The sequence below is a fragment of the Notechis scutatus genome, chromosome Z, assembly GCF_049901735.1.
Source record: "Notechis scutatus isolate UNSWTSFEM ecotype Mainland chromosome Z, rNotScu1.2, whole genome shotgun sequence".
NCBI classification, from domain to species: Eukaryota; Metazoa; Chordata; class Lepidosauria; order Squamata; family Elapidae; genus Notechis; species Notechis scutatus.
This window is the reverse complement of record NC_142025.1, coordinates 139,152,405-139,179,456: the sequence shown is the minus strand read 5'-3', so window position 1 is coordinate 139,179,456 and position 27,052 is coordinate 139,152,405. Positions and strand designations below refer to the sequence as shown.

Here is a 27,052-nt window from a genome sequence, read left to right as displayed (position 1 = left end):
TTTGCCTTTGAGCGTCTACTTATGCCCAACAGGAGTAAATCGAAGTACTTGCCTTCACTTGTCCAAGTCCTTTCTTTGAAACTCAGAAAAAAATAGCAATGGAAGTAGACCATATACAGGACAAAGAACCAAATCTGAATTCCAGTCAAAATTCATCAAAGAGAACTGTTTCATTTTAATACTAGAGTTCTGCCCTCTAATATGCTAATAAATAAATGTCCTCCAATAAATAAGTAATAAGCACCTGAGCTTCTGATCTTGTGATGTGCTCTTTCTGTGCAAAGTTGCAAGTCCAAATCTACGAAATCATAATGACGACATTTGGGATTTGTAGAAGTTACTTAAAAGAATTGCTTTGTTAATCAAGGTCCAGAAAACACCATTTAAAAGCAGGATGGCAGGGGGCATGTTTTCCTCCTAGGTAAAGGGAAGAGGGGGCTTTGAAGGTTGATCTAGTAAATATGGTGTCTAAAACCTTACAAAGCTGATATTAATGACATGTCTTTAAGAGGGAAAGAAGTTCAGGCAAGTTTGAATGCCAGAAACTTTAAAAAAAAAAAGAATTTGATTTCCAGCCAACCTAGTATCAAACACTGTGCCAAGCATTGCAAAACATGTGTTTCAAAAGGCAAAGCCCTCCCTATTTGGCTGGATCAGAGAGGCTGAATCCAGTTCCTCTTAAATACTCGCAGTTCTTCTCAGTACAGACTAAAGTTTCTCTGCCGCTTCACTTATCTGCCTCTGCTCCAGTTCCCAAGCCAAAGCCCACCAGGAGGCCAGCCAGCTTCATCCAAGCCAAGGTAAATATTCCAGACAGCTGAGACTCTTCCTGCTTGGCTGCACTTTGCAAAAGGAAGGAAGAATGTGGGTCATGTAAAATAGAAGTTTTGAATCAGAACTGGTTGGGTCTTTGTGAAGGGCTGTCTTAAAAAACCCCTCTTCCCCAATATCTGCGGATACAAGCTGGTGAGTATTGCTGTTTTCTTTAAAAGAGGGACTAGCATGTGAAGATTGAAGCTGCTTTGATTACCCTTGAACAATTTTTCACACTTCTTCTCATCAAGAGTAAATAGATGTCACACTAGCAGTTTCTTAGGAAAACATTTTAAATTATAGCATATTTGGATATCAAGGTTAGAGATATGCTTTCCTTTTTTTCTATTCCTTCTCTATGTCTTCCTTACTATCTATCTCCTCCAGCTGACTTTTCAATCCTGCGTCCAGGGTGACAGGACTATCTCTATATGTCAGATGTTCTGAAACATTTGGGGATGCTTCTATAAACTGCTATTCTCATGAGGCTCTGAATACAGGATAGCTGCTGGGTTGGCTTGCAAATCTCTTAACTCTGGATGAAAAGAGTTGCATTTCCTCAGAATGCCATTCTCCCCTTTAATCCATTCTCAGCGAAAATGAAGCAAGAAGAGGCACGTCCTCCATTGGTCCCTGTTAAGGGGATCCCCATGATAAAGTATTTTGCAGAAATCTATGATGAAGTGGAAAGATTTGAAGCACATCCAGATGATCTACTGATCTCTACATATCCCAAGTCTGGTGAGTGATGCTTTTGACTTCACTTTCTTAAATGAAGAATGTAAATGCTGGTGATTCATGTGTGGATAATTTCCAATTCTCTACTTTCCCTTTGTTCTATCAACACACAAGACAATAAGTTTTAGGCAGCTGGAAAGCAACTTTTTCTTTGAGAGGCTGACTATATACGCCTGAAAAGAGACATATCTACTTACATTACAACTGCTCTGCATCCCAATGATTTATTGCCCTTAGTTTTGCATCATGAAGGCATTTTTCTTCCTACTAATTTTCTTTTTTGCAAAAACATATCTTGTTGCTAAATTATAGTATACTATTAACAGATTGCTAGGTGCATTCAGCATAGCTGACATGCAATTTAATATAAAACAGAATTATTTTGGGATATATTATTGAAGCAATTTCATCTGTCACTTAAAATACATTTTGGTTAATATGTGGCCTAAACATACATGTGAAAAAGAGACACAATCAGCATGAATTTGCAGGCAAGACTTCACAGCAGGACACCTCTGGATAGCTTCCAAATATTTATTAGCAGAACTCTCATTTGATAAGAAAACCAGTGGAATGTTTAATTTGATATGCCGTTGTTAGCTACTAGAGACTGCCCTTTTAAGTGGTGTGTATGAGGGAGAACAGGGTGTTTAGTATGCATTCTCACTGCCTGCTTGTCCACCCTCCCTTCTAAGTTTCTTTCCCGTACATAGGACATAAAAACCACACTTCTAGTAGGAGGAGAGCTGCTTTGCTCATGACTGTCCAGAAAAGCAGATAGTCCTAGACCAGGGGTCCCCAACCCCAACCCCAGGCCATGGCCCACTACCGTGCTGTGGCCGTTTCATAAGTGAGCTGTGTGATCTGTTGGCTGGTGTATATGTGCAGGTGTTCGTGCAGCTTGACTTGCACCAGTGGCAGCCATGCAGCTCAATTTACAGTGGGCAGGCTCACCACTTGCATTGGCCAATTCCCTTCTTCCCCTTCCCCTGTGGGAACACCAAGCCATAAAGTTGGGGACTCCTGTCCTAGGCAGATGAACCGGCCTCCTGTTCTCTTCCCTGATCTCAATTGCTCACTGAAAACAATGTTTTCCAAAAGCATTTTTCATTTTGCAAATACAATCCTGTCATCGTTATCACTTTTATGGGTCACTTTCTTTACAACTCAGGAAACTCATTAGAAGAACATTTCCCCACTCTGATTGATGTCACTTCTTGTTTATCCTAAAAAAAATCTTGGGATTTTGGACTTTTCTTCTGCTCAGGCCAAAATCTGGGAGAACAAGCAGCTAAGGTTACTCTGGATTGAACAGTCCTAGGGACAGATGCAAGGCAGAACAGCCAATTCTAAACACAATGGTCTATTTAAACTGATGAAAACTTTCATAATGTGTTAAACAGACTGATTAAACAAATAAAACTTTTCCTCAAACTTTAAATGGGGTACACTGGTTATCTTAATATGTCATGAAATGGAATGTGGAAATAATTTTTCTTGTTATTTAAGATGATGCAATCTGAATATTCTGTCTTGTACGTCACAAAATTGGAGTAGGGCAAGCTCTAGTTTTGAAAGTGATAGATGGAATGTTCACATGGAGAATCCGTGGATATGCGTTTTGGCAAAGCAGAGCTTTCCCTGACAAAGGCCCAGATTAGGAGACTGTGCAGACTCTTAATCTGGGCTTTTCTGGGCTTCTCCAGGAGTGATATGATAGCAGTGTTCCAATATTTGAGGGGCTGCCACAAAGAAGAGGCAAATCAACCTATTTTACAAAGCACCAGAAGGCAGGACAAGAAGCAATGGATGGAAAATAATCAAGGAGAGAAGTAACCTGGAATTAAGAAAAACTTTCTAACAGCGAGACCAATCAACCAGTAGAACAGTTTGCTTTCAGAAGTTGTGGGTTCTCCATTACTGGAGACTTTTAAGAAGAGACTGGATATCCACTTGTCTGGAATGGTATGGGGTCTCCTGCCTAAGCAGGAGGTTGGATTAGAAAACCTCTAAGGTCCCTTTCCATTCTATTATTTCGTTATTCTGTTATTCCATTCTAAAATGAATTAGGGTGGGGGAAGAAGTTTAGAGTAGCAATAGCAATAACATTTAGACTTATATACTGCTTCACAGTGCTTTACAGCCCTCTCTTAGAAGTTTACAGAGTCAGCCTGTTGCCCCCAACAATCTGGGTCCTCATTTTACTGACCTCGGAAGGATGGAAGGCTCAGTCAACTTTGAGCCTGGTGAGATTTGAACTGCCAAATTGCAGGCAGCTGGCAATCAGCAGAAGTAGTCTGCAGTTCTGCATTCTAACCACTGCGCCACTACAGCTCATACTCATGGATAGCCACACACTAAAAAATTTCAGGATAGAGTAGTAGGTTAGAAGGTTATTGCTTTACTTTGGCAAGATTCTGTCCATTAGCTTATAAGCAAATACAGGTTTGGACCTAATTGGATTTCACTGGGTAGTCTTGGGCCTGACAATAATAAACTCTTTTAATTCTGTTGATCTGAATTTTGACTTGGAAGAAAACTGAATCAGCATGAAATTTACTCTGCCTGGTGCCCAATCTCTATCCTCCTCTATTGCTTTTGTTTAATCTCATTTGCATTCATAATAGATTAATAGGAAGAGAGCCAGGTTAACCTGTGATAGCAAAACAAAAAACAAAACAACCTAAAACTATTTTGCTTCTCCACTTGTAACACTGGAATTGAAGTCTGGTGGAACACCAAAGGGCAGGATCAGAAAAAAATTTTAGATGGATAGGGATATCCTGCCACTCCTGATTGGCACCTGGAGCAGACAATTTCACTCTAATTCAAGAATGAAGTGTTGAGTAGGAAAACACCTTCAGAAAATAGTGGATCTAGAAAGTCTACACACCCCTGTTAAAATGCCAAGTTTTAAGATATAAAAAAATCAAGCCAAGATAAATCAATTCATATGTTTTTCTACCTTTAACATAACATATAGATAGTCCTCAATTAATGATATAATAGAGCCCAAAATTTCCATTGCTAAGCAAGTTGTTAAGTGAGTTCTCTCCACTTTATGCCGCTTTCTTGCCGCAGTTGTTCAATAAATCACTGCATTTGTTAAGTTAGTAACATGGTTGTTAAATGAATCTGGCTTCCCCATTGACTTTGCTTGTCAGAAGGCTGCAAAAAGTGATCACATGATCCTAGGGACACTGCAACCATCATAAATACATGCCAGTTGCTGAGTGCCTGAATTTTGATCACCTAACCATGGGGATGCTGCAATGGTCTTAAGTATGAAACAGAGTCATAAGTTACTTTTTTCAGTGTTGTTGTACCTTTGAAAGCTGATTAAACAAATGGTTGTATGTTGAAGACCACCTATACAAGCTATATAATTCAATTGAAAAACTAACTGAAATCTTTTAGGGAGAAAAATAACAGTAAAAAACTTACAAAAGTGTGATTGCACATTCTTAAACTAATATTTTGTTGAAGCCCCTATGATTTTATGACAACATTCAATATTTTGGGGTAAGAGCCTATGGCTCATTTTGCCTTGTGCATCTTTGCAAAAGTGCTCAAAATCTGTCAAATTGTGAGGGCATCTTTTATGCAAGGCCCTCTTCAGGTGACCCCACAGATTTTCAGTTGGACTCTGGGCTATTTCAAAACTTTGAGTGAAGCTATATTTTTGTTGATTTGAAGGTGTGGTATGTCGTATTGAAAGGTGAAATTTCTCTTCCTTTAACATTTTAGCAGAGGTCTGAAGCTTAAGTGCCAAAATTGTCTAATATTTGGAACCATTCATAATTCCCTCCATCTTCTCTAAAGCCCCAATTTCAGCTGAAGAAAAGCAACCCCAACCTATAAGAGTGCCAGCACCATGCTTCACTGTGGGGATGGTGTACTTCTCGTGATGCACAGTGTTATGTTTGTTCCAACCATACTTTCTGGAATTACAGTATAGTCAAAAGTTCAACCTTGGTCTCATCAGACCATAGCATATTTTCTCACATCCTTTTCTCAGCCATGATGTAGGTTTTTGCAAAATGTACCAAGGCTTGGAGGTTTTCTTTCTATCTTGCCAAAGGCATACGATAAATATGGAAGATCATTGTCACAAATAGTACTCAACCAATACTTGCCAGAATTTCCTACAGCTCCTTAAATGTTGCTGTAGGCCTCTTAGCAGCCTCTTGAACCAGTTTCCTTCTTGTTTTTTCATCAATTTTGGAGAGGCATCCATTGGTAATGTTGCTATTGTGCCATGTTTTCTACACTTGTTGATGACTGTCTTCATTGTGCTTTGTACAAAAAATTTCCATGGCACTATGTTCCATAGAATATCCAATGCTTTGGACATTTTTTGTACTCTCCTCTTGAGTGATACCTTCCAACAATGAGATCCAATCAATTTCAATCAGAATGGAGCTGGAAGGGTTCTTGGAGGTCTTCTAGACCAACCCCCTGCTCAAGCAGGAGACCCTATAACAGGAGTGTGAAACTGATGGCCTGCAGGCTGGATGCAGTCCATGCCCACCCAAACTCCACAAAGGGAACAAAAGTCACGATACAGCATGTGATGGCAACTTGATGCTGTGAGTTAAACACCCATGCTTTATAAGCTTTTTGCAGACCATGGCTTTTGCTCTAAGAGGCAACTGAGTAAATATCAGAAAAAAATCAATTTGAACTTCATATGGGCTTGATCAGAGCCAGTTTAATTAATGGCAGATGTATGCTGACTATTATTTGGCATAGTTTTAATATGATTGGTTAATTCTGAATACAGCCACATTCCTACTCATAAGAGAATTTGAACACTTATGCAGGTTTTTATTTTATTTATTCCAGGTTTTTGTTTTTGTTTTTTCTCCCTGAAAGATTTCAGTTTGTTTTTCAATTGAATTGTACAGCTTATATGTTATATTAAAGATGTAAAAATTCTGAAGTGATTTATCTTGGTCTGACTTTTTTTACATCTCAAAAACCTGGCATTTTTAAAGGGGTGTGTAGACTTCCTACAGCCATTGTCTACCTGTTGTAGCTATAACAAGAATCATGTTTTGTTTTAGGCAATAATCTGTTTCTTGTAAATGATCTTGGTTGAGCACGTCCAACCTTCTTGTGCTTTTTCAGGGACCACCTGGGTCAGTGAGATAATAGACATGATCTACAAAGAAGGCAGTCTGGAAAAATGCAAAGTTCAGCCCATCTACATGCGAGTCCCTTTCCTGGAATTTGCTGTACCTGATGTCCCTACAGGTAAAACATCATAGGTGTCTTCCCCTCTAGACAGCAATTGGGGAGAAGAGGGTTGGAGTTGGAAGTCTAGCCTGTGAGGTGACTGTGGGAGAAGGAGTGGCAGAACCTGGGGGCAAACTCAAAAGTGGTATCAGCCTAGAGTCTCTGCGTAGCTACAAATGGACTAACTAATTCTAACCCTTCTTGAATTCTGTTGATGTTTATCTAATGCCAATCTAGTGCTGTTAGTTGAGTAGATTCCTGTGCACAGGCATGAATAATAAATCAGTTTAGTTGGAAGTTCATGTGTGGTCCTACTCTTTCGCACCTAACATTGGAATAGAAATACCAACGGTGAAGATGGGAGAGGATGCAAACCATATAATATGGTAGATTTACTTGCAGACATCTCCATAGCTTTTCCTAATGCTAGTTGAGATATCTGCAAGCAAATTCATCCAGAATATATCTGGTATGGATAGGGTAATGGAGGGTGGAGAGAGTATGGGAGAAGTCTCTTCAATTATTCTTTTTTCCCTTCCAGGCATTAAACTGCTTAAGGAAGTACCCCGTCCATGTCTAATTAAAACCCACCTTCCTGTCCAAATGCTCCCCAAATCCTTCTTGGAAAAGAACTGCAAGGTGAGAAAAAATGTTAATGCATGAAGAACTAGTCAATTGAACATAAGAACATATTGGTAATGAACTTCTGCAAATCATTATACACCATATCCTCAGAAATGAAATGCATTATCAGTTTAATCAACTTTCTTGTTTGTCACTCAACAGGTTATCTATGTGGCCAGAAATGCCAAAGATGTGGCTGTCTCATACTATTACTTCTACCAAATGGCAAAAGTACACCCAGAGCCTGGAACATGGGAAGAATTTCTGGAGAAGTTTATGGATGGAAGTGGTAAGTGGATAATAAATCCTTCCAAGCATTGAGTATGATATTAACCCTCCTTGATATGGTAACTTCAAAATATGATACTGATCCTATTACCTGCAGCTAAGAAAGCAAATAATGGGGGTGACTGGGTACTATTTTGGGGGAAGACGGCCTTGTAGAAGCTCTTGGAACTAGTGAGATGTTTCACAGAAATTATGTGAATGAGAAGGTCAGATCAGAACCTTCTTCTTATTATTATTATTGTTAGGGATATAAGTCGCCTAACAGGTATTTGGGTTAGAAATATATAAACCAGGATAAACATTTTCGTACTACGTCTTTAAGAGATTGCAAAAACTGCAGCTGGGTGTGGTTTTTCAAACAGCCATAAGATGGAGCCAGAAACCTGGATTGTTTTAGTCTGAGTCTCAGAAGAGAATGTGAGTGCATCTCTGTTTCCTTCTGTTGGAAAGTGTTGCCGTTCCTCCATTTTTCCTAATTGACTGATATTTTCTGGTTTTAATGTAAATCTTGCCGAACTGTTTTTTGACACTGGACTTTGATATTTGGATTATCCCTGGATTGAAAACTGACTGATTTAACTTGTGAATGACTTTGGATTGCTTATTTTGGACTTTGCTTAAATCTTTCTGGAAGTAAAAACCTATATTTACTGTACAGTGTATCTGTGTGCTCTGTGTGTATTATTCCAACACTACTCTCTATACGTCTCCCTGTATGCGCTCATTCTCCTAACGGGGAATTACCTCAACACTGGTTATGGGCCCAGACCATACCAGGCTCAGATAACTGAGAGTTGGTGTGAACACACAATACTATATACAGACAGCTGTTTACTGTTTAATTGTGGTTTACTATCCTGGTAAAGATGGCACAAGTCACTTCAACATGTCTATCACTGATAACCCGGTTGGATGGAACAAACTATGTTTCCTGGTCTATGAAATGCAGTCTACTTCTGCGTAAAGAAGGTTTATGGAATGTAGTTCAAGACCCACCAGATGTAAATGCTTGGGATCCAGATAATGAGGATGATGCCAAGAAGATTGCTGACTTTAAACAGAACAATGAACGAGCTCTTTGTATAATTGGACTAACACTGAGTGACCAGCAGTTAGTCCATATCCGTGGAGAAGAGTCTGCTGCTAGGTGTTGGGAGAATTTGAAGATGATTTATGTTCGTGACAGTGTAGGTGCACACATACATCTTACACGTAAACTGTTTAGAGTACATCTTCTGAAAGGTGGAGATATGTTAGCTCATTTGAACTTCATGAAAAGAACTTTTCAAGAGCTACATGAAAAAGAACTGATATTTTCAGAGCTACATCAAGTTTACATCATTCTTTCCTCATTGGATGAAAGTTATGGTGATTATGTATCTTCACTGGAAGTACTGCCCAGAGATAAACTGACATTGACTGGAAGGTTGCTAGAAGAAGCAAGAAGACGGCTGGATAGGGACCAACTGAGGAAGGAACAACCACAAGAAGAGGATTTATCTTCAACTGCCTATACTGTTAGGAAATGTTTTTCTTGTGGGGCTAGGGGACATATAGCTAGATTCTGTAAGAAAAGAAAAGGACAGAATACTGGCAAACACCAGAAGGCTTAGAAGAATGTTAGAGTAGCTGTGTCTAGCAATTCAACTGTAAACTATGATTTGTTGGGGGTGATAGTGGAGCATCACAATGCATTACTAAAGATAGAAGCAGGTTTGTAAAGATATCCACAAGTAAACAACATGTATCATTGGCAAATGGATGGAAGATTAAAGCATCAGGTGAAGGTACTGCATATTGTTCTTGTATAAACGAACATTTAACTATGTTATATAAACTAAAATTTTATTTATTATCAGTAAGGGCTTTAGTTAATATTAGTTATGTAGTAACCTTTAGGGGAGATAACTGTATAATAGAGAAAGAGGGTAAAAGTGTTACTGCTACATTAGAGAATGATTTATATGTAATACATGATGATCAGCTGAAGATGGCTAACTCAGTTTATAACAATGTTAAGCCACATGATGAATGTATACATTTATTACATAGACGTCTAGGGCACATTAATTTCAGAATGCTCAAACAAGCTGTTAAATTGGCAGAGGGAGTAAAATGGAAACCCTGTAGCAAGTATTTACACTGTAATGCTTGTAGTCAAGAAAAGAGTAAGGTTACTCCAGCAAACAGACTAAATGGGTTTAAGACCAAAGAACCTTTAGAGGTTGTTTTTGCTGACATAATTGGTCCTAAAAAAACAAGTTTAGGAGGTGCCTGTTATATTTTGAGTATAATGGACCATTCCTCATGATACGGTTTCTGCTATCTTATGAAAAACAAAACAGAAACATTCCAACATTTCTTTAACTGGCTAAGGTTTGCTGAGAGAAAAAGGAAAAGTAAAATAATTACTTTAATAACAGATAATGGGACTGAGTTTGTTAACAAAAGATTCCAAACTATGCTGAAATTGGCTGGTGTTGAGCATAAATGTTCTGCACCTTACAGACCACAACATAACTCGTTTATAGAACAAAGAGGGCAAACATTACAAGCCATGGCTCGCACTATGTTATCTGATTCAGGTTTATCTGAAACACTGTGGGGTGAGGACATAATGTGTAGTAACCATGTTTTAAACAATGTAGTTAATACAACAGCTGGAGAATTGCCATTCGTTGGCATGGCAGAAAGCCAAATTTAAGCTATCTACACACATTTGGAGCTCCAGCTTTGGTGCATATTCCCTCACAAGTAAGACTGAAAGGGCAACATAGAGATAAGAAGTTATTTTTTGTGGATTATGAGGTCAACCATAGATTGTTTAGATTTTGGGATCAAGGCACAGCTCATGTTTATTGTAGTGCTAGTGCAAAATTTCTCAAGCACATTGGATGGGATAAACTGGAACAGGAATCCAGCAATGATATTATTATTGACACCCAAATAGTCCCTAAAGATGATATCAGTAAACAACAAATAGCCATTAAAGAGGAAGAACAGGAGGAAGTAGGAGAACAGGCACAGGAGGAGGTAGAAGAACAGGAGCAGGTGGCACAGGAAAGTCCACCAGTAAGCCCTGTATTACCAAGACGTTCAACCCGAGTAACACAACCACCTGATATATATCAGGCTAGTGTTGTATGCCAAGTAAATACAGTTCCAAGTAACTATAGTGAACTAAAACTGTATCCTGCTAAGGATCAGGCTGCTTGGCAGAAAGCAATGGATAAGGAACTGGAATCATTAAAAAGACTGGAGGTATATGAAAATGTTAAGTTACCACCAGGTAAACATGCCATAGGATGCAAATGGATATATAAACTGAAGACAGGTGTAGATGGGACTGTTACCCATAAAGCCAGGTTAGTAACACAAGGGTTTAATCAGACAGCAAATGACTACAATGAGGTGTTTGCACCTAGTCTGAAGGCTACTACATTAAGGGCAGCATTAGTGTGGGCAGCTAAGGAGAAATACATTGTAAATCATTTGGATGCAGAGACAGCTTAACTGCATGCACCGTTGCAACACACTATATATTTAAAGAAACCTTTAAGTCTTAAAAATGATAATACTGATAATGATTGCTGGAAATTGAAAAAGAGTCCTTATGGTTTGAAGCAATCAGGATATGAGTGGAACCAATGTATAGTTAAAGAATTAACTAAAATAGGTTTTGTAGCTGGCATGGCTGATCCATGTTTTTTTAAAAGAGAAATTAATGGTGTAATCTCATTATTGTTATTATTTACTGATGACATAGCATTAATCACCAAAACTGAACAAGAAGCTACTGAGATAATCTCACTGTTGGAACAGAAATTTAAGATAAAACAGTTAGGAGAAATCAAACAATATCTTGGTTTAAAGATAGATAGAACTAGGGGAGGATACAAGATCTCACAGGCAGATAAAATTAACCAATTACTAAAAAGTTTTAAAATGAAACTTTGTAAGCCGGCTAAGACACCAATGAGCCAGGAGTTTAGCCATAGTGATGTACAAAGTCCTATTTTTGATAAGAACATTTATCAGTCCTTGGTTGGTAGTTTATCTTATCTCAGTAATTGATGAAGGCCAGATATTGCATACAGTGTTAATCAATTAGCGAGATTTGATGCTGAGCCAACTGAAAGGCACTGGCAAGCTGCGAAACATGTGTTAAGATATCTGAAACAAACAATGCACTATGCATTGTATTTGGGGCCAAAAGATGAACTGAATTTGACTGCATATGCTGATGCAAGTTTTGCTACAGACATAAATACATGAAAATCTACATCGGGTACTGCTGTATTATTGGGAAAAGCATTGATTGGATGGAGATCTTGTTAGGTATAACATTGATACCAAATATGGTTTGGGTGAATAAATATATAAAACTTAGATATCATGGTTTAAGTGCTTATCACTTTAAGCACAATGCAGCAGGCAATTAGCCGATTAAGGGTGCGGTTAGAAGTTACAATATAAGGAAGCATTAGAAGCTGGAAAGTTAACTGTCTGTAACTGTGTGCTGCTGCGACTTACTGTGTGATACTGACTGTGAGTGCCTGTGACTGAACTGTTATTGTTTGCTACTGTTTGCTGATTTACTGCGTAATTCTACTGAATATCCAGCGTTTGTTTCTCTGGAGTGAAACCGAGGAGGAGAAGATATCTTTATCGGCTGATAAAGATATTGCAAGGACTCTTAAACTTGGACTATACTAGTGAGTCTTACTGGATGGAAATACTGTGAATGACTTAATGGACTGAATGACAATGCTTAAACTCTAACTGGATTAAAAACTATTTAAACTACAAACAGTGTTTGTATTCAGTGTGTGTATACTCTGGGGCCCTTCCGCTCTCCTTTGGTTGCCTGGTTTGACTACTGCTGCAATACTCTTCTAGGGGTTAATCCCCAAAACCCTAACAGATCTATTAGACAAAAACATCTAAGTTTGTTAACAATGGAGGCTGAATTCTCATGTTTGTCTTTACTATGTACAGATTTAGTTTTGTATAAGCAATTACTAATTGATATGGGAATTGATGTCAAAGATCCTATTGTTGTTTACGAAGACAACCAATCAGCAATACAGATGGCTTCAAATATTGCTGTTAAAACAAGAAACACACAGATATAAGATATTTAAATGTGAGACAATGTGTGCAAAGTAAGATGATTAAGCTAGAATACTGTATGTCAGAAAACAATATAGCAGATCATTTTACAAAGGCCCAAGGCTCCATAAAGCATAAAGCTAGCTGTGAAGATTATGGACTTAGAATGTAAGGTTGTATATATTATCTTACCCAAAAAGGGAGAATGTTAGGAATATAAGTCACTTAACAGGTATTTGGGTTAGAAATATATAAACCAGGATAAACATTTTTGTACTATGTTTTTAAGAGATTGCAAAAACTGCAATTGGGTGTGGTTTTTCAAATGGCCATAAGATGGAGCCAGAAACCTGGATTGTTTTAGTCTGAATCTCAGAAGAGAGTGTGAATGTATCTCTGTTTCCTTCTGTTGGAAAGTGTTGCCGTTCCTCCATTTTTCCTAATTGACTGATATTTTCTGGTTTTAATGTAAGTCTTACTGAACTGTTTTTTGACACTGGACTTTGATTATTATCCTTTCCATTTGAGTGGGCAGATATGTCCATGTAAATGTGTGGTTCTTTAGTTTGACTGTCAACTTCTACTAGAGTTTTTACTCCTGTTTCATACTCCTGATGTCCGAACCAAAATAAGTAGTAAGGAAACTGTAGCTTTCTCCATGTTGTTGCACTAAAATTCCCAATCATTCACAAGCATTCTATTTCTCTCCTCAGTGTCTTTTGGATCCTGGTATGATCATGTCAAAGGTTGGTGGGACCTCATGAAGAAATATAGGATTCTGTACCTCTTTTATGAAGACCTGAAAGAGGCAAGATTCTTTCTGCTCCTTTTATTAACCTTCTTATTCGCTACTACTCTAATTTTCACTTCTTTCCCCCACATTAAAATTTAGGTATGGAACATAGATATCCTCTTCTACAAGTCTTAGGAATTGCCAATAGGGAGAATTGGGATGGGACTTCTATAGTATCTCCAAGGCCAAAAATTTCAAGTTCCTTAAAAAGATCCCTTACTCCAGCATTCTGATTTTAATTAGATGCTCCTGAAAACCTACAAATAGGAGATGAAGAATGCAAAATTGTTGCCATCCATTCAAACTTGTTTTCTTTTATTTCCACATATTTATTTTACTTTGTATTTGTCCAGCAAAACATTTCTTACATTATTTTCCTAATTACAGAAGGAAGTTGACCTATATGTAGAGATGCCTGAGAGTAAACCCATAGAAACTAAGAGTCATGTCTTATTTCACTAATTTCAATAGGCCTATTTTATCTAAATCAGAGCCACCCCAAAGTTGAATACAAGACAGTTACTCCCATCTCTCTTCTCACTTCCTCCATGCTAATCATTTCCTCAGGATAGCTGTTTTGCTACCAGGGTAAACTTTGGCTAGCCATACTTGGCATTAAATAATACTGACTCATAATGGAAACTCATGGCTAAAAATTGCTTGTACATGTGTCTAACTGCAAAACATTATAATAAGAAACATTCTTGACTGGATTATAACTGTACACCAGATAGGTAATAGCTGTCAAATCACAAAGGATAGTGTATTTTAATTTAATTTATTTAATATAACACGATATACCCGTACCTCAAAACTCTTCCTAATCCAAAATTCCTGACTTTCACTACTTGATTGTTGTTTGTACACAGGATCCAGAACGGGAGATTCGAAAGATAATGGAATTCCTAGAGAGGCCAGTTGATGAAAACTTAGTCAAGAAGATTTCACACCATACTTCCTTCAAAGTGATGAGTCAGAACCAGATGGCTAATTACAAAAGCCTTCCCACTTCAGTTATGGATCACACAGTTTCTCCTTTTATGCGGAAAGGTGAGCCTATCAAATAACCAAACTGGGGCTGGATGGAGTTATATTTATAACACACATAAAAGGCTAAAATAATAGTGTTACCTTATCGAAATTGACATGGTCCAAATGTGTTAAGATTTCCCAGCCACCAGGATTACAGCTAGTCTTTACAATAGTCATTTAGTGACTGTTCAAAGTTACAGCAACACTGAAAAATGTCACTTATGACCATTTTTCACACTTATGACCATTGCAGCATCCCCATGGTCATGTGACCAAAATTCAGAAGATTGGTAACTAACTTATGGTACATTTATGATGGTTGCTGTGTCCCTGGGTCATGTAGTCATCACCTTTGGCGACCTTCTTGCAAGCAAATTCAATGGGGAAGCCAGATTCACTGAACAATCATGTAACTAACTTAACACCTGCAGTGATTCACCTTTCTGGAAAGAAAGGTCATAAAATGGGGCATGGCTCACTTAACAATGTCTCAATTAGCAACATAATTTTTTGACTCCGTTGTGGTCATAAGTCGAGGACTACATGTACTATCTCTGCTGGTCAGAGATTATGGAATTTGAAGTCAAGCTTTCTGCTTCTAATATGACCTTGATCTATTTGAGAAAAAATGAGATACAGGTCAAAATAATTGTACCATGCCAATGTAATATTATTGTTGTAAGCAAATAGGCTGTGATGGTACATGTACAACCAAGCTGAGCAGTTTGTAAATGTATGGGCTTCAACTCCAAGACTTTCCAGAAAGAATGACCATGATTTTTAACAAGCTGGAACAAGTGGTAGAAACTAGCATAATTATTTTGAATAGAAGGGGTCATGCAGCTCAGAGTTGAAGTGTGGAGTACTTGGTGCTCTCTGAGCTTGGTTGTAGTATGGTGATGGTGATCATCAGGTAATGAAATGTCTCCAAGCAAATACAATACAATGGCTTGGGGAAGACTAATATCAGAGAAGGTTATGACTGGACCCTTGATGATGAGACTCAGGGAAGATTGCAGGGAAGAGCAACAAGGATATTAGGGGGCTGGAAGTTAAAACATAGACAGAACAGTTGGTGGAATTGGGTCTGTCTAGTTTAATTTTATTCTCTAGAGAAAATAAACTCTGGAAAAAACACACAATCATATCATGTTTCTTGAGAAGTATTTTTAGGAGCCTTCTGTCCGGAAGCTTCTCAATAAATAGAGCTTATGTTACTCCTACAATAGTCCCCACCACATCGTTGGAAAGAAGGGAGCACATTGGTAGTCCTCAATTTCAACAGTTCATTTAATGATCGTTGAGCCCAATGTTGTTATGCATTGTGAACTACTTGTACTCTACATTCACCAGTTGGGGATCATTCACCAGTTGGGGATCTCTGACTTAGAATTTTAGAGTCTACCATTTAGGTTAGAGGCAAAAAGGAAAAGTCTGGATTGGAGAAACAGGCCTCACCCCAACTCCAGCTGTGTCCAAGAGAGTGGCCTTGACTGAAAGGAGACAGAAAGAATAGATGAGAGAGAGAAGAAAAATGTGTATTACTGTTCCAGCAGTCATATATTACATATATTATATTGTTTTAGCGTATTAATGATTAAATACATCTGTATTTCGCAAACTATAACTTTTCCTGGTAAAAGGTGTCATCATGTAATCAGGAAAAAAAAAAAATCCCAGGTGTACGTACTTTAAATATGGAGATCTGCAACTATCTCAAAAAGGTTTCACCAAAAATCTCATGCAAATCTGCAAAACATCCCAAAGCTCATGAGAAATTACCAACATTTTAAGAGATTTGGGCAATACTTTCAGTGAAATTTGAGCTATTTAATTTTGGGAGAGCCTTTTTGAGATAGTCCAACAAATGCTTTGCTATGTAGGGATCTCCTACTGGGATTCAACTTTACCTTACCCAGTTTTGAAATAGTCATGTTGCAATAGAAAATATATATCTAATTGAATAATAAAATGTCTGTAAGCAACCAAGCTCAGAGAACACCAAGGACTCCATAGTTCAACCCTGAGCTACATATCTTTGTCTTCTCTTGCAAAATAACGACATTTAAAATGTTACCTCTTTGGGTAATTAATTAAATGACTGCAAGCACCCACCATGCTCAGAGCACATCAAGGAAACTAATGTTGGCTATTATTTCCCCTTCAATCTAGGAGTTGCTGGTGACTGGAAGAACCAATTCACAGTGGCACAAAATGAGCGTTTTGATGAGAATTACAAGATGCAAATGACAGGAACTACACTCCAGTTTCGAACAGAGATATGATTGTTCTTTTTCTATTTGGGTATGCATTCTTTCGCTCACATTAAAATAACCCAACATGTTTTATGTGTTCTGAGCATATGTCACTACACATATACCTCTTGGGGCATATGATAGCCCAACAATATATGGCCTGTCAAGATAATCTCTACATGTAGCATGGATAGCAGGTTTGCAGTAATTTGGCTCCTCATGTGGTATCCTAACCAAAGTGTGCCTAAACTCGGTCCTACACATTGGTAAAAAAAATCAGTACACCAAATACAAACTAGGCAGATATGACCTCGTTGATAATCCTCACTCTGTCAAGGACCTTGGAGTTCTCATATCAAATGATTTAAACGCCAGAGCTCACTGTAACAGCATTACCAAAAGGTATTAAGAGTTGTAAATCTAATCTTATGAAGCTTCTCCTCCATAAATATCGAATTGCCAAGTAGAGCATACAAAACTTTTGCCAGACCAATACTCGAATACATCTCATCAGTCTGGAATCTGCACTGCATATCAGACATTAATACTGATATGCAGTATCAATATTAATGTCTGAAATACTTCTGGAGTGAGTCCAGAAGTATTTCATGAGAAGAGTACTACACTTTGCTCATAACAGAATATCCTATATCACCAGGCTTCAGATTTTGGGCTTGGACAACCTTGAACTACGCCGCCTATGGTTAGACTTAAGGGTAGCACACAAAATTATCTGCTACAATGTCCTACAAGTCAATGACTACTTAAGCTTCAGCCACAAAAATACAAGAGCATACAACAGATACAAACTCAATGTAAACCTCTTCAAACTCGATTGCAAAAAGTACGACTTCAGCAACAGAGTGGTCAATGTCTGGAATGCACTACCTGACTCTGTTGTTTCATCCTCTAACCTCCACTCCTTTAACCTCAAACTACTGTTGACCTCACCCCATTCCTAAGAGCTCTGTAAGAGGCGTGCATAAGTGCACCTTAGTGCCTACTGTCCCTGTCCTATTGTCCCCAGTTATTCGAACCTATTTCCTGTATATTCTTACTCATGTTTATACTTATACCTATTATCTTGCAAGCAATTGACAAATCAGATAAATAAATAAACTGGCCATTACTGTCCTTCCCATGAGCAGGAAATGTGGCATGTGGCATGTGGCACAGGTACACCCAAGGTGGATAACCCTAATATAGACTTTCTCTCTTAGTAAAACACATTAAGTGAAAACCTTAATTGACCAAATCCATGATGGATAGCAGAGATTTTTAAAAACACCATGGGTGAATTTCTGTACTTTCACAGAATGTTTACTAAATATGGAAAAACAAAGGGGAAGTTTGAAGGCAGATGCTGGTAGAAAAATAGTGGGAAGCCAGTAGTGTGCAGCAGCAGTCAAAAAACCCACAAAAACTAATATAACCCTTGGTTGTATAAGCAGAGGCATAGAATCAAAATCATGTGAAGTATTTGCACTATTTTATAATGTCTTAGTAAGGCCACACCTAGAATGCTGCATCCAGTTTTGGTCACCACATTACAAAAAAGATGTTGAGACTTTGGGGAAAAAAATGCAGAGAAGACCAATTAAGATGATTACAGACCTGGAGACCAAAATGTGAAGAACAGTTGCAGGATTTGGGTTTGGCTAGTCTAGAGAAAAGAAGAACTAGGGGTGAAATAGCAATATTCCATTATTTGAGGAGCTGTCACAAAGAAGAGGGGTTCAACTTATTTTCCAAAACATCAGATACAACAGCAGGATAAGAAACTGTTGAGGTAATTCCCCATTAGGAGAATGAGCGCACACAGGGAGACGTAGTGAGAGTGATTAAGAATAACACACAACCAGCACACAGATACACTGTATAGTAAAAATGTAGGTTTTTACTTCCAGTAAAACTGTTAAGAAGAGTTCAACAAACAATCCAAGTCATTCATGGTTAAAGCAGTCAGTTTTTCAGTCCAGGGATAATCCAATAACAAAGTCCAGTATCATAAACAGTTCAGTAACAGACTTACATCAAATCCAAGACTAACGATGATCAGCAACAGTCAATAGGGAAATGCAGGAATGGCAACACTCTCCAGAACAGAACAAAACAACCCAGGTTTCTGGCTCCATCTTATGGCAATTTGAGAAACCACGCCTAATTACCATTTTAGCATTCCCTTAAAGTGACAGTATTAAAATGTCTATCCTGGTTTATATATTTTCCAACCCAACTGTTAGGTGACTTACATTCCTAACATGCTCCCCTTTGGATAGGACAATATATACAACCTTACATTCTAAGTCCATAATCCTCACAGCAAGCCTTATGCTTTACAGAGCTTTGGGTCTTTGTAAAATGATCTGTGATGTTATTTTCTGACATACAGTATTCCAGCTTAATCATCTTACTTTGCACACATTGTCTCACATTTAAATATCTTAAATCTGTGTGTTTTGATCTTGTCTTAATAGCAAGATTGGAAGCCATCTGTATTGCTGGTTGCTTGTCTTCATAAAAACAATATAATCTGTTACATAAATTCCCATATCAATTAATAGTTGCTTATAATAAACTAAATCTGTACATAATAAAGACAAACATGAGAATTCAGCATCCATTGTTGACAAACTTAAATGTTTCTGTCAAATAGACCTCTATCCAATCAACACCTTTCCCAATAATACTACAGTACCTGATGTAGATTTACCCTGTTTCTCCAACAATACGGCCTCCCCCAATAGGAAGTCCCAGCATGTTTTATAGGCATGAAATGAAATTAAGTCCCTCCCCCCAAATTAAGGCCTATATTAAAACATGCGAAATGGGGGGGGAATCGTGGGGGGGGGCTTGCCATTAGGAAGTACTTTTGTTGCACACCTGGATATGGTGCTGCCTGCGTTGACCCCGATACGAAGTGCCCCACCAACGCCGAGGTCAACATCCAAGCCATCGCCGCCCACCCACCCGAAGATGCAAGGGGGGGAATTAAGTCACCCGAAAACACGGCCTAGCCATTTTTTCGGGGCTCAAAAAAAAATAAGACCCGGCCTTATTATATGAGAAACACGGTACATGTATTTACGTCTGTAGCAAAACTTGCATCAGCATATGCAGTTAGACTTAGCTCATCCTTAGGCTCCAAATACAATGCATAATGCATTGTTTGTTTCAGATATCTTAACACACGTTTAGCAGCTTGCCAGTGCCTTTCAGTTGACTCAGTATTAAACCTCGCTAATTGGTTAACACTGTATGCTATATCTGGCCTTGACCAATTACTGTGATAAGATAAACTACCAATCAAGGACTGATAAATGTTCTTATCAAAAACAGGACTTTGAACATCACTGTGGCTACACTCTTGGCTCATCGGTGTTTTAGCCGGTTTACAAAGTTCCATTTTAAAACTTTTTAGTAATTGGTTAATTTTATCTGCCTGTGAGATTTTGTAGCCTCCCCTAGTTTTATCTATTTTTTAAACCAAGATATTGTTTGATTTCTCCTAACTGTTTTATCTTAAATTTCTGTTCCAACAGTGAGATTATCTCAGTAGCTTCTTGTTCAGTTTTGGTGATTAATGCTATGTCATCAGTAAATAATAACAATAATGAGATTACACCATTAATTTCTCTTTTAAAAAAACATGGATCAGCCATGCCAGCTACAAAACCTATTTTAGTTAATTCTTTAACTATACATTGGTTCCACTCATATCCTGATTGCTTCAAACCATAAGGACTCTTTTTCAATTTCCAGCAATCATTATCAGTATTATCATTTTTAAGACTTAAAGGTTTCTTTAAATATATAGTGTGTTGCAACGGTGCATGCAGTTAAGCTGTCTCTGCATCCAAATGATTTACAATGTATTTCTCCTTAGCTGCCCACACTAATGCTGCCCTTAATGTAGTAGCCTTCAGACTAGGTGCAAACACCTCATTGTAGTCGTTTGCTGTCTGATTAAACCCTTGTGTTACTAACCTGGCTTTATGGGTAACAGTCCCATCTACACCTGTCTTCAGTTTATATATCCATTTGCATCCTATGGCATGTTTACCTGGTGGTAACCTGACATTTTCATACACTTCCAACTTTTTAATGATTCCAGTTCCTTATCCATTGCTTCCTGCCAAGCAGCCTGATCATTAGCAGGATACAGTTTTAGTTCATTATAGTTATTTGGAACTGTATTCATTTGGCATACAACCCTAGGCTGATATCTATCAGGTGGTCATGTTACTCAGGTTGAATGTCTAGGTATTACAGGGCTTACTGGTGGACTCACCTGTGCCACCTGCTCCTGTTCTCCTACCTCCTCCTGTGCCTGTTCTACTTCCTCCTGTTCTTCCTCTTTAATGGCTATTTGTTGTTTACTTATTTCATCTTCTCTATTTGGGTGTCAATAATAATATCATTGCTGGATTCCTGTTCCAGTTTATTTCACCCAATGTGCTCGAGAAATTTAGCACTAGCACTACAATAAACATGAGCTATGCCTTGATCCCAGAATCTAAACGATCTATGGTTGGCCTTATAACCTACGAAAAATAATTTTTTAGCTCTATGTTGCCCTTTCAGTCTTACTTGTGAGGGAATATGCACCCATGCTGGAGCTCCAAATGTGTGTAGATAGCTTAAATTTGGCTTTCTGCCATGCCAACGAGTAAATGGCAATTCTCCAGTTGTTGTGTTAACTACATTGTTTAAAACATGGTTACTACACATTATGGCTTCACCCCACAGTGTTTCAGGCAAACCTGAATCAGATAACATAGTGCGAGCCATGGCTTGTAACATTTGCCCTCTTCATTCTACAAACGAGTTATGTTGTGGTCTGTAAGGTGCAGAACGTTTATGCTCAACACCAGCCAATTTCAGCAGTGTTTGAAATCTATTGTTAACAAACTCAGTCCCATTATCAGTAACTAAAATAATTACTTTACTCCTCATTTTTCTCTCAGCAAATCTTAGCCAGTTAAAGAAATGTTGGAATGTTTCTGTTTTGTTTTTCATGAGATAGCAGAAACCATACCGTGAGTAATGGTCCATTATACTCAAAACATAGCAGACACCTCCCAAACTGGGTTTCTTAGGACCAATTATATCAGCAAACACAGCCTCTAAAGGTTCTTTGGTCTTAAACCCATTTAGTCTGTTTGCTGGAGTAACCTTGTTTTTCTCCTGACTACAGGCATTACAGTTTAAGTACTTGCTACAGGGTTTTAATTTTACTCCCTCTGACAATTCAACAGTTTGTTTGAGCATTTTGAAATTAATGTGCCCCAGATGTCTATGCAGTAAATGTATACATTTATCATGTGGCTTAACATTGTTATAAACCGAGTTAGCCATCTTCAACTGATCATCATGTATCACATATAAATCATTCTATAAAGTAGCAGTAACACTTTTACCCTCTTTCTCTATTATACAGTTATCTCCCCTAAAGGTTACTACATAATTAATATTAACTAAAGCCCTTACTGATAGCAAATTAAATTTCAGTTTAGGTACATATAACATAGTTAAATGCTCATTTACACAAGAACAATATGCAGTACCTTCACCAGACGCTTTCATTTTCCATCCATTTGCCAATGATACATGTTGCTTACTTGTAGACATCTTTATAAACCTCTCTCTATCTTTAGTAATGCATTGCGATGCTCCACTGTCAACAACCCACAAATCATGGTTTACAGTTGAATTGCTAGACATAGTTAAACTAACATTCTTCTTGGCCTTCTGGTGATTACCAGTATTCTGTTGTTTTCCCTTCTTACAGAATCTAGCTATATGTCCCCTAGCCCCACAAGAAAAACATTTCCTAACAGTATAGGCAGTTGAAAACAAATCCTCTTCTTGTGGTTGTTCCTTCCTCAGTTGGTCCCTATCCAGCCGTCTTCTTGCCTCTTCTAACAACCTTCCGGTTATGTCAGTCAATGTCAGGATTTCCAGTGAAGATACGTAATCATCATAACTTTCATCCAATGAGGAAAGAATGATGTAAACGATGTAGCTCTGAAAATATCAGTTCCTTTTCATTTAGCTCTTGAAAAGTTCTTTTCATGAAGTTCAAATGAGCTAACATATCTCCACCTTTCAGAAGACGTGATCTAAACAGTTTACGTGTAAGATGTATGTGTGCACCTACACTGTCATGAACATAAATCCTCTTCAAATTCTCCCAACACCTAGCAGCAGACTCTTCTCCATGAATATGGACTAGCTGCTGGTCACTCAGTCCAATTATACAAAGAGCTCGTTCATTGTTCCATTTAAAGTCAGCAATCTTCTTGGCATCGTCCTCATTTTCTGGATCCCAAGCATTTACATCCGGTGGGTCTTGAACTACATTCCATAACTCTTCTCTACGCAGAAGTAGACTGCACTTCATACACCAGGAAGCATAGTTTGTTCCATCCGACTGGGTTATCAGTGATAGACTTGTTGAAGGGTCTTGTGCCATCTTTACCAGGACAGTAAACCACAATTAAACAGTAAACAGCTGTCGGTATACAGGGCAGTAAACCACAATTAAACAGTAAACAGCTGTCGGTATACAGTACTGTGTATTCACACCAACTCTCAGTTATCTGAGCCAGGTATGGCCTGGGCCCATAACCAGTGTTGAGGTAATTCCCCGTTAGGAGAATGAGCGCACACAGGGAGACGTAATGAGAGTGATGAAGAATAACACACAACCAGCACACAGATACACTGTATATTAAAAATGTAGGTTTTTACTTCCAGTAAAACTGTTAAGCAGAGTTCAACAAACAATCCAGGTCATTCACGGTTAAAGCAGTCAGTTTTTCAGTCCAGGGATAATCCAATAACAAAGTCCAGTATCATAAACAGTTCAGTAACAGACTTACATCAAATCCAAGACTAACAATGATCAGCAACAGTCAATAGGGAAATGCAGGAATGGCAACATTCTCCAGAACAGAACAAAACAACCCAGGTTTCTGGCTCCATCTTATGGCAATTTGAGGAACCACACCCAAATACCATTTTAGCATTCCCTTAAAGTGACAGTATTAAAATGTCTATCCTGGTTTATATATTTTCCAACCCAACTGTTAGGTGACTTACATTCTAAACAGAAACAAAGCATGGAAACTAATCAAGGAGAGATGTAACCAGGGGTGGGAGTTCAGAGAACCAGTTGTTAGAAGAAATTACTGGCCTAATCCTGTAAGGAAGGCAGGAAGGAAACATTCTGGTGTTGCTTACAAAAACTGCCTCTCCATTAACCCTTATTACGTTCGTGGCAGGACTAGACTTCCTGTCTCAGGAACTTCTCTGGAGTTTTTTCCCCCTCCTTTGCTGGTATTTTGCTTGTGTGGAGTGACCATTCAAAGTTACAATGGCACTGAAAAAAGTGACTTATAACCATTTTTCACACTTACGACTGTTGCAGCATCCCCACAGTCATGAGAGGCCAGGCGAGGAGATGCGTGCCTCAATGTGAGTGATGTTGAATTGGCCATGCTCAGCCAATAACATGACCCCCAAGCCACATCCACCCAGTCACATGACCACCAAGCCACACCCACCACCTAAGCCATGCCCACAGAACCAGTTGTTAAAAAATTTGAATCCTACCCCGGATGTAACCTGGATTCAAGGAGAACTTTCCTAACACTGAGAACAATCAATCATTGGAACAGCTTGCCTTCAGAAGTTGTGTGTGCTTCATCACTGGAGGTTTTTAAGAAGAGACTGGACAGTCAGTTGTCTGAAATGATATAGGGCAGGGGTGTCAAACTGGAGGTCCATAAGCTAGCTGCATCATGCGCAGGCTATGCCCATCCCAGCTCTGTGAAAGGGAAAAAAAGTCGTGATATGTCACATGATGGCAATGTGATGCAGCAAATTTTACTCCTGTGGTATAGGGTATCCTTCTTGAGTAGGGGGCTGGACTAGAAGCTCCAAGGCCCCTCCCAGTTTCTATTCTATTCTGTTCTGTTCTAGTTTATTTTTGAAGGAAGCCAGAATGGCTGTGAATAATTGTGGGTTCTGCCTTCTTTGTTATATGAAAATGGAAACTGGCAGTATAGTGGGTTTTCTGTATCTTGTACAGAGGTGGATTTATAAACTGTACAGATGCAGAGAGATAACTCAACAAGACGTCCATAACAAAGACCATTTATTGGTTCATCAGGTATCCTCATAACTCACGTTTGTGATGAAGTTCTTCTTTTATGACCAATCCTTTGTATATCTGCCTTGTAGTGAAAGATGGTTATCTCCTAACCCATCTCATAGCGGTATAAAAGCTGCTATCGGTTCATGAATCCAGGCAAGAATGAAGGGAAACCTCCCCCAACCCCACGCGGGTCAATTTAGTGACCAATCAGGATTACAGATGTGGCCACGTGACATGAACTACATTTCCCAGGATACCTTTAACTACATTTACCATGATGCATTCCCTTAAGGGGACAGCTCATAATTCCTAAGTAACTATCCAATTCCCATAGACTGACTGGGACAGCACAGTGGGAGTAGGATATTTCTGAATGTGTAGGATAAGGAGTGATGGTTTCAGCATGGTAGGATCAAGAGTGAATGGGTTCGGACCGAATATAAAAGTGAATACTAATACGGTGTGAAGAAATACTGTACAGTGATGGATTTAGATCATACATTATACAGAGTAAGGATCTGCAGTGCTTTAGATCCAAAGAGAAAACATGTGATCTCCAGAAAATCTGGTTGACACTGACATCTGAGTGGCACAACTGCTTTGAAGTAGGGCTCATGACCCCCAAATGCCACACCTGTCATGTTCTGATGAAAGGAAATACAACATATATTTACAAGCCTGGTAAGATTTTGGATATGGAATAAACAATACTTATCTGGAGGACTGTGAAGATATTTACTGTGTTATATGCATCTACTTTATGATTACCGGAGATTTATATGTGAGAACAAGGAAGATATCTAATTAAATAGTCTCTGTGGTGCAGTGGTTAGAGTGCAGTACTGCAAGCTACTTCTGCAGCCAGCTGCCTACAATTTGGCAGTTCAAATCCCACCAGGCTCAAAGTTGGCTCAGCCTCCCATCCTTCCAAGGTGGGTAAAATGAGGACCCAGATTGTCGGGGGCAATATGCTGACTCTGTAAACCACTTAGAGAGGGCTATAGAGTGGTATATAAGTCTAAGTGCTATTGCTATTGCTAAAGTGACCCCTGAATATTATGATACATGACTGAATTTATAAAGAGGACTTAAAGAGATTTTGAACAACTCCCTGGACTACTTAAAGGGAACTGAAGGATTAACTATGAGACATAAGGAATTATGATCAATGTATTTTTGGAGAGCAATTTTAGGCTTGAATATGTGGTTCCTGGACTACTGGATAAGAGCAGGACCTATTAAAATAAGATGAGATGCTCAATAAGGGGGAAACGAAGATACGATGTTAATGTATATAAAGGACATTATAATAAGAAAGCACAAGGAGATCACAAGGAGATTAAGGAAATAATGCATGGCATAAAGGGAAAGCTGGACAATATAATACAAGGGATAGTGAGTAAAGATCAAGACACCCAGGAAAGGGAGGAGTCAACAGAAAAAATGGAGGGAAAAATAGAATAGATGAACCAGCAAATAAAAGAATATCAGGAGACAATTAAAAATAACAATGACTGACGAAACAAAACAAGGGGAAAATACTCTAAGAGTTTTAAAAAGAGACTTGGAGATATTTTCGAAAAGTAGACAGGGGCATGGGTAGATGGATCTGTTGGGAAGAGTTGATACCATTGAAACCATTGAAACATCCCTTGACACCATAGTAGCATCCCTGGACGCCTTAAAAGAAAGAATATCCAACCTTGAAAAAAAAGACACAACGCAAAAACCTGAACATCCAATAGCTACAAACCACATCTCTACCCAACAGCCACAACCCAATCCACAACCCAATCCACAAAAAAACACAACCCAGACAAATATTGATATCCCAATCCTCATCAGAGAAGCTGTTGAGCGTGAACGGAAACGTCCAAACGCCATCTTATTTGGTCTAGAGGACATCAATGATAATGATGACATCACATCTGTCCGAAACATCATCAGGGGTTATCAAGCATCAACCATCTCCGCTGATGAAATACTTGACATTTCCCG

At 38.5% G+C, this 27,052-nt stretch overlaps 1 protein-coding gene across 3 annotated transcripts in view; it reads left to right on the top strand.

Moving 5' to 3' along the window:
* The first annotated feature begins 631 nt into the window (after nt 1-631).
* LOC113429878 (sulfotransferase 1A1-like) overlaps nt 632-27,052 on the top strand; it is a 36,870-nt gene continuing 10,449 nt past the window's right edge. The window contains exons 1-8 of one of the 3 annotated variants that reach the window (XM_087947584.1): nt 632-800; nt 1,408-1,554; nt 6,682-6,807; nt 7,331-7,428; nt 7,576-7,702; nt 13,527-13,621; nt 14,476-14,656; nt 16,811-16,982. In XM_087947584.1, the coding sequence (XP_087803710.1) occupies nt 1,413-1,554; nt 6,682-6,807; nt 7,331-7,428; nt 7,576-7,702; nt 13,527-13,621; nt 14,476-14,656; nt 16,811-16,923 (882 nt within the window). In that variant the 5' untranslated portion in view covers nt 632-800; nt 1,408-1,412 and the 3' untranslated portion in view covers nt 16,924-16,982. Of the gene's footprint in view, nt 967-1,407; nt 1,555-6,681; nt 6,808-7,330; nt 7,429-7,575; nt 7,703-13,526; nt 13,622-14,475; nt 14,657-16,810; nt 16,983-27,052 lie in introns of those variants that run through there. The other 2 variants (XM_087947585.1, XM_087947586.1) reach the window with 2 other exon arrangements.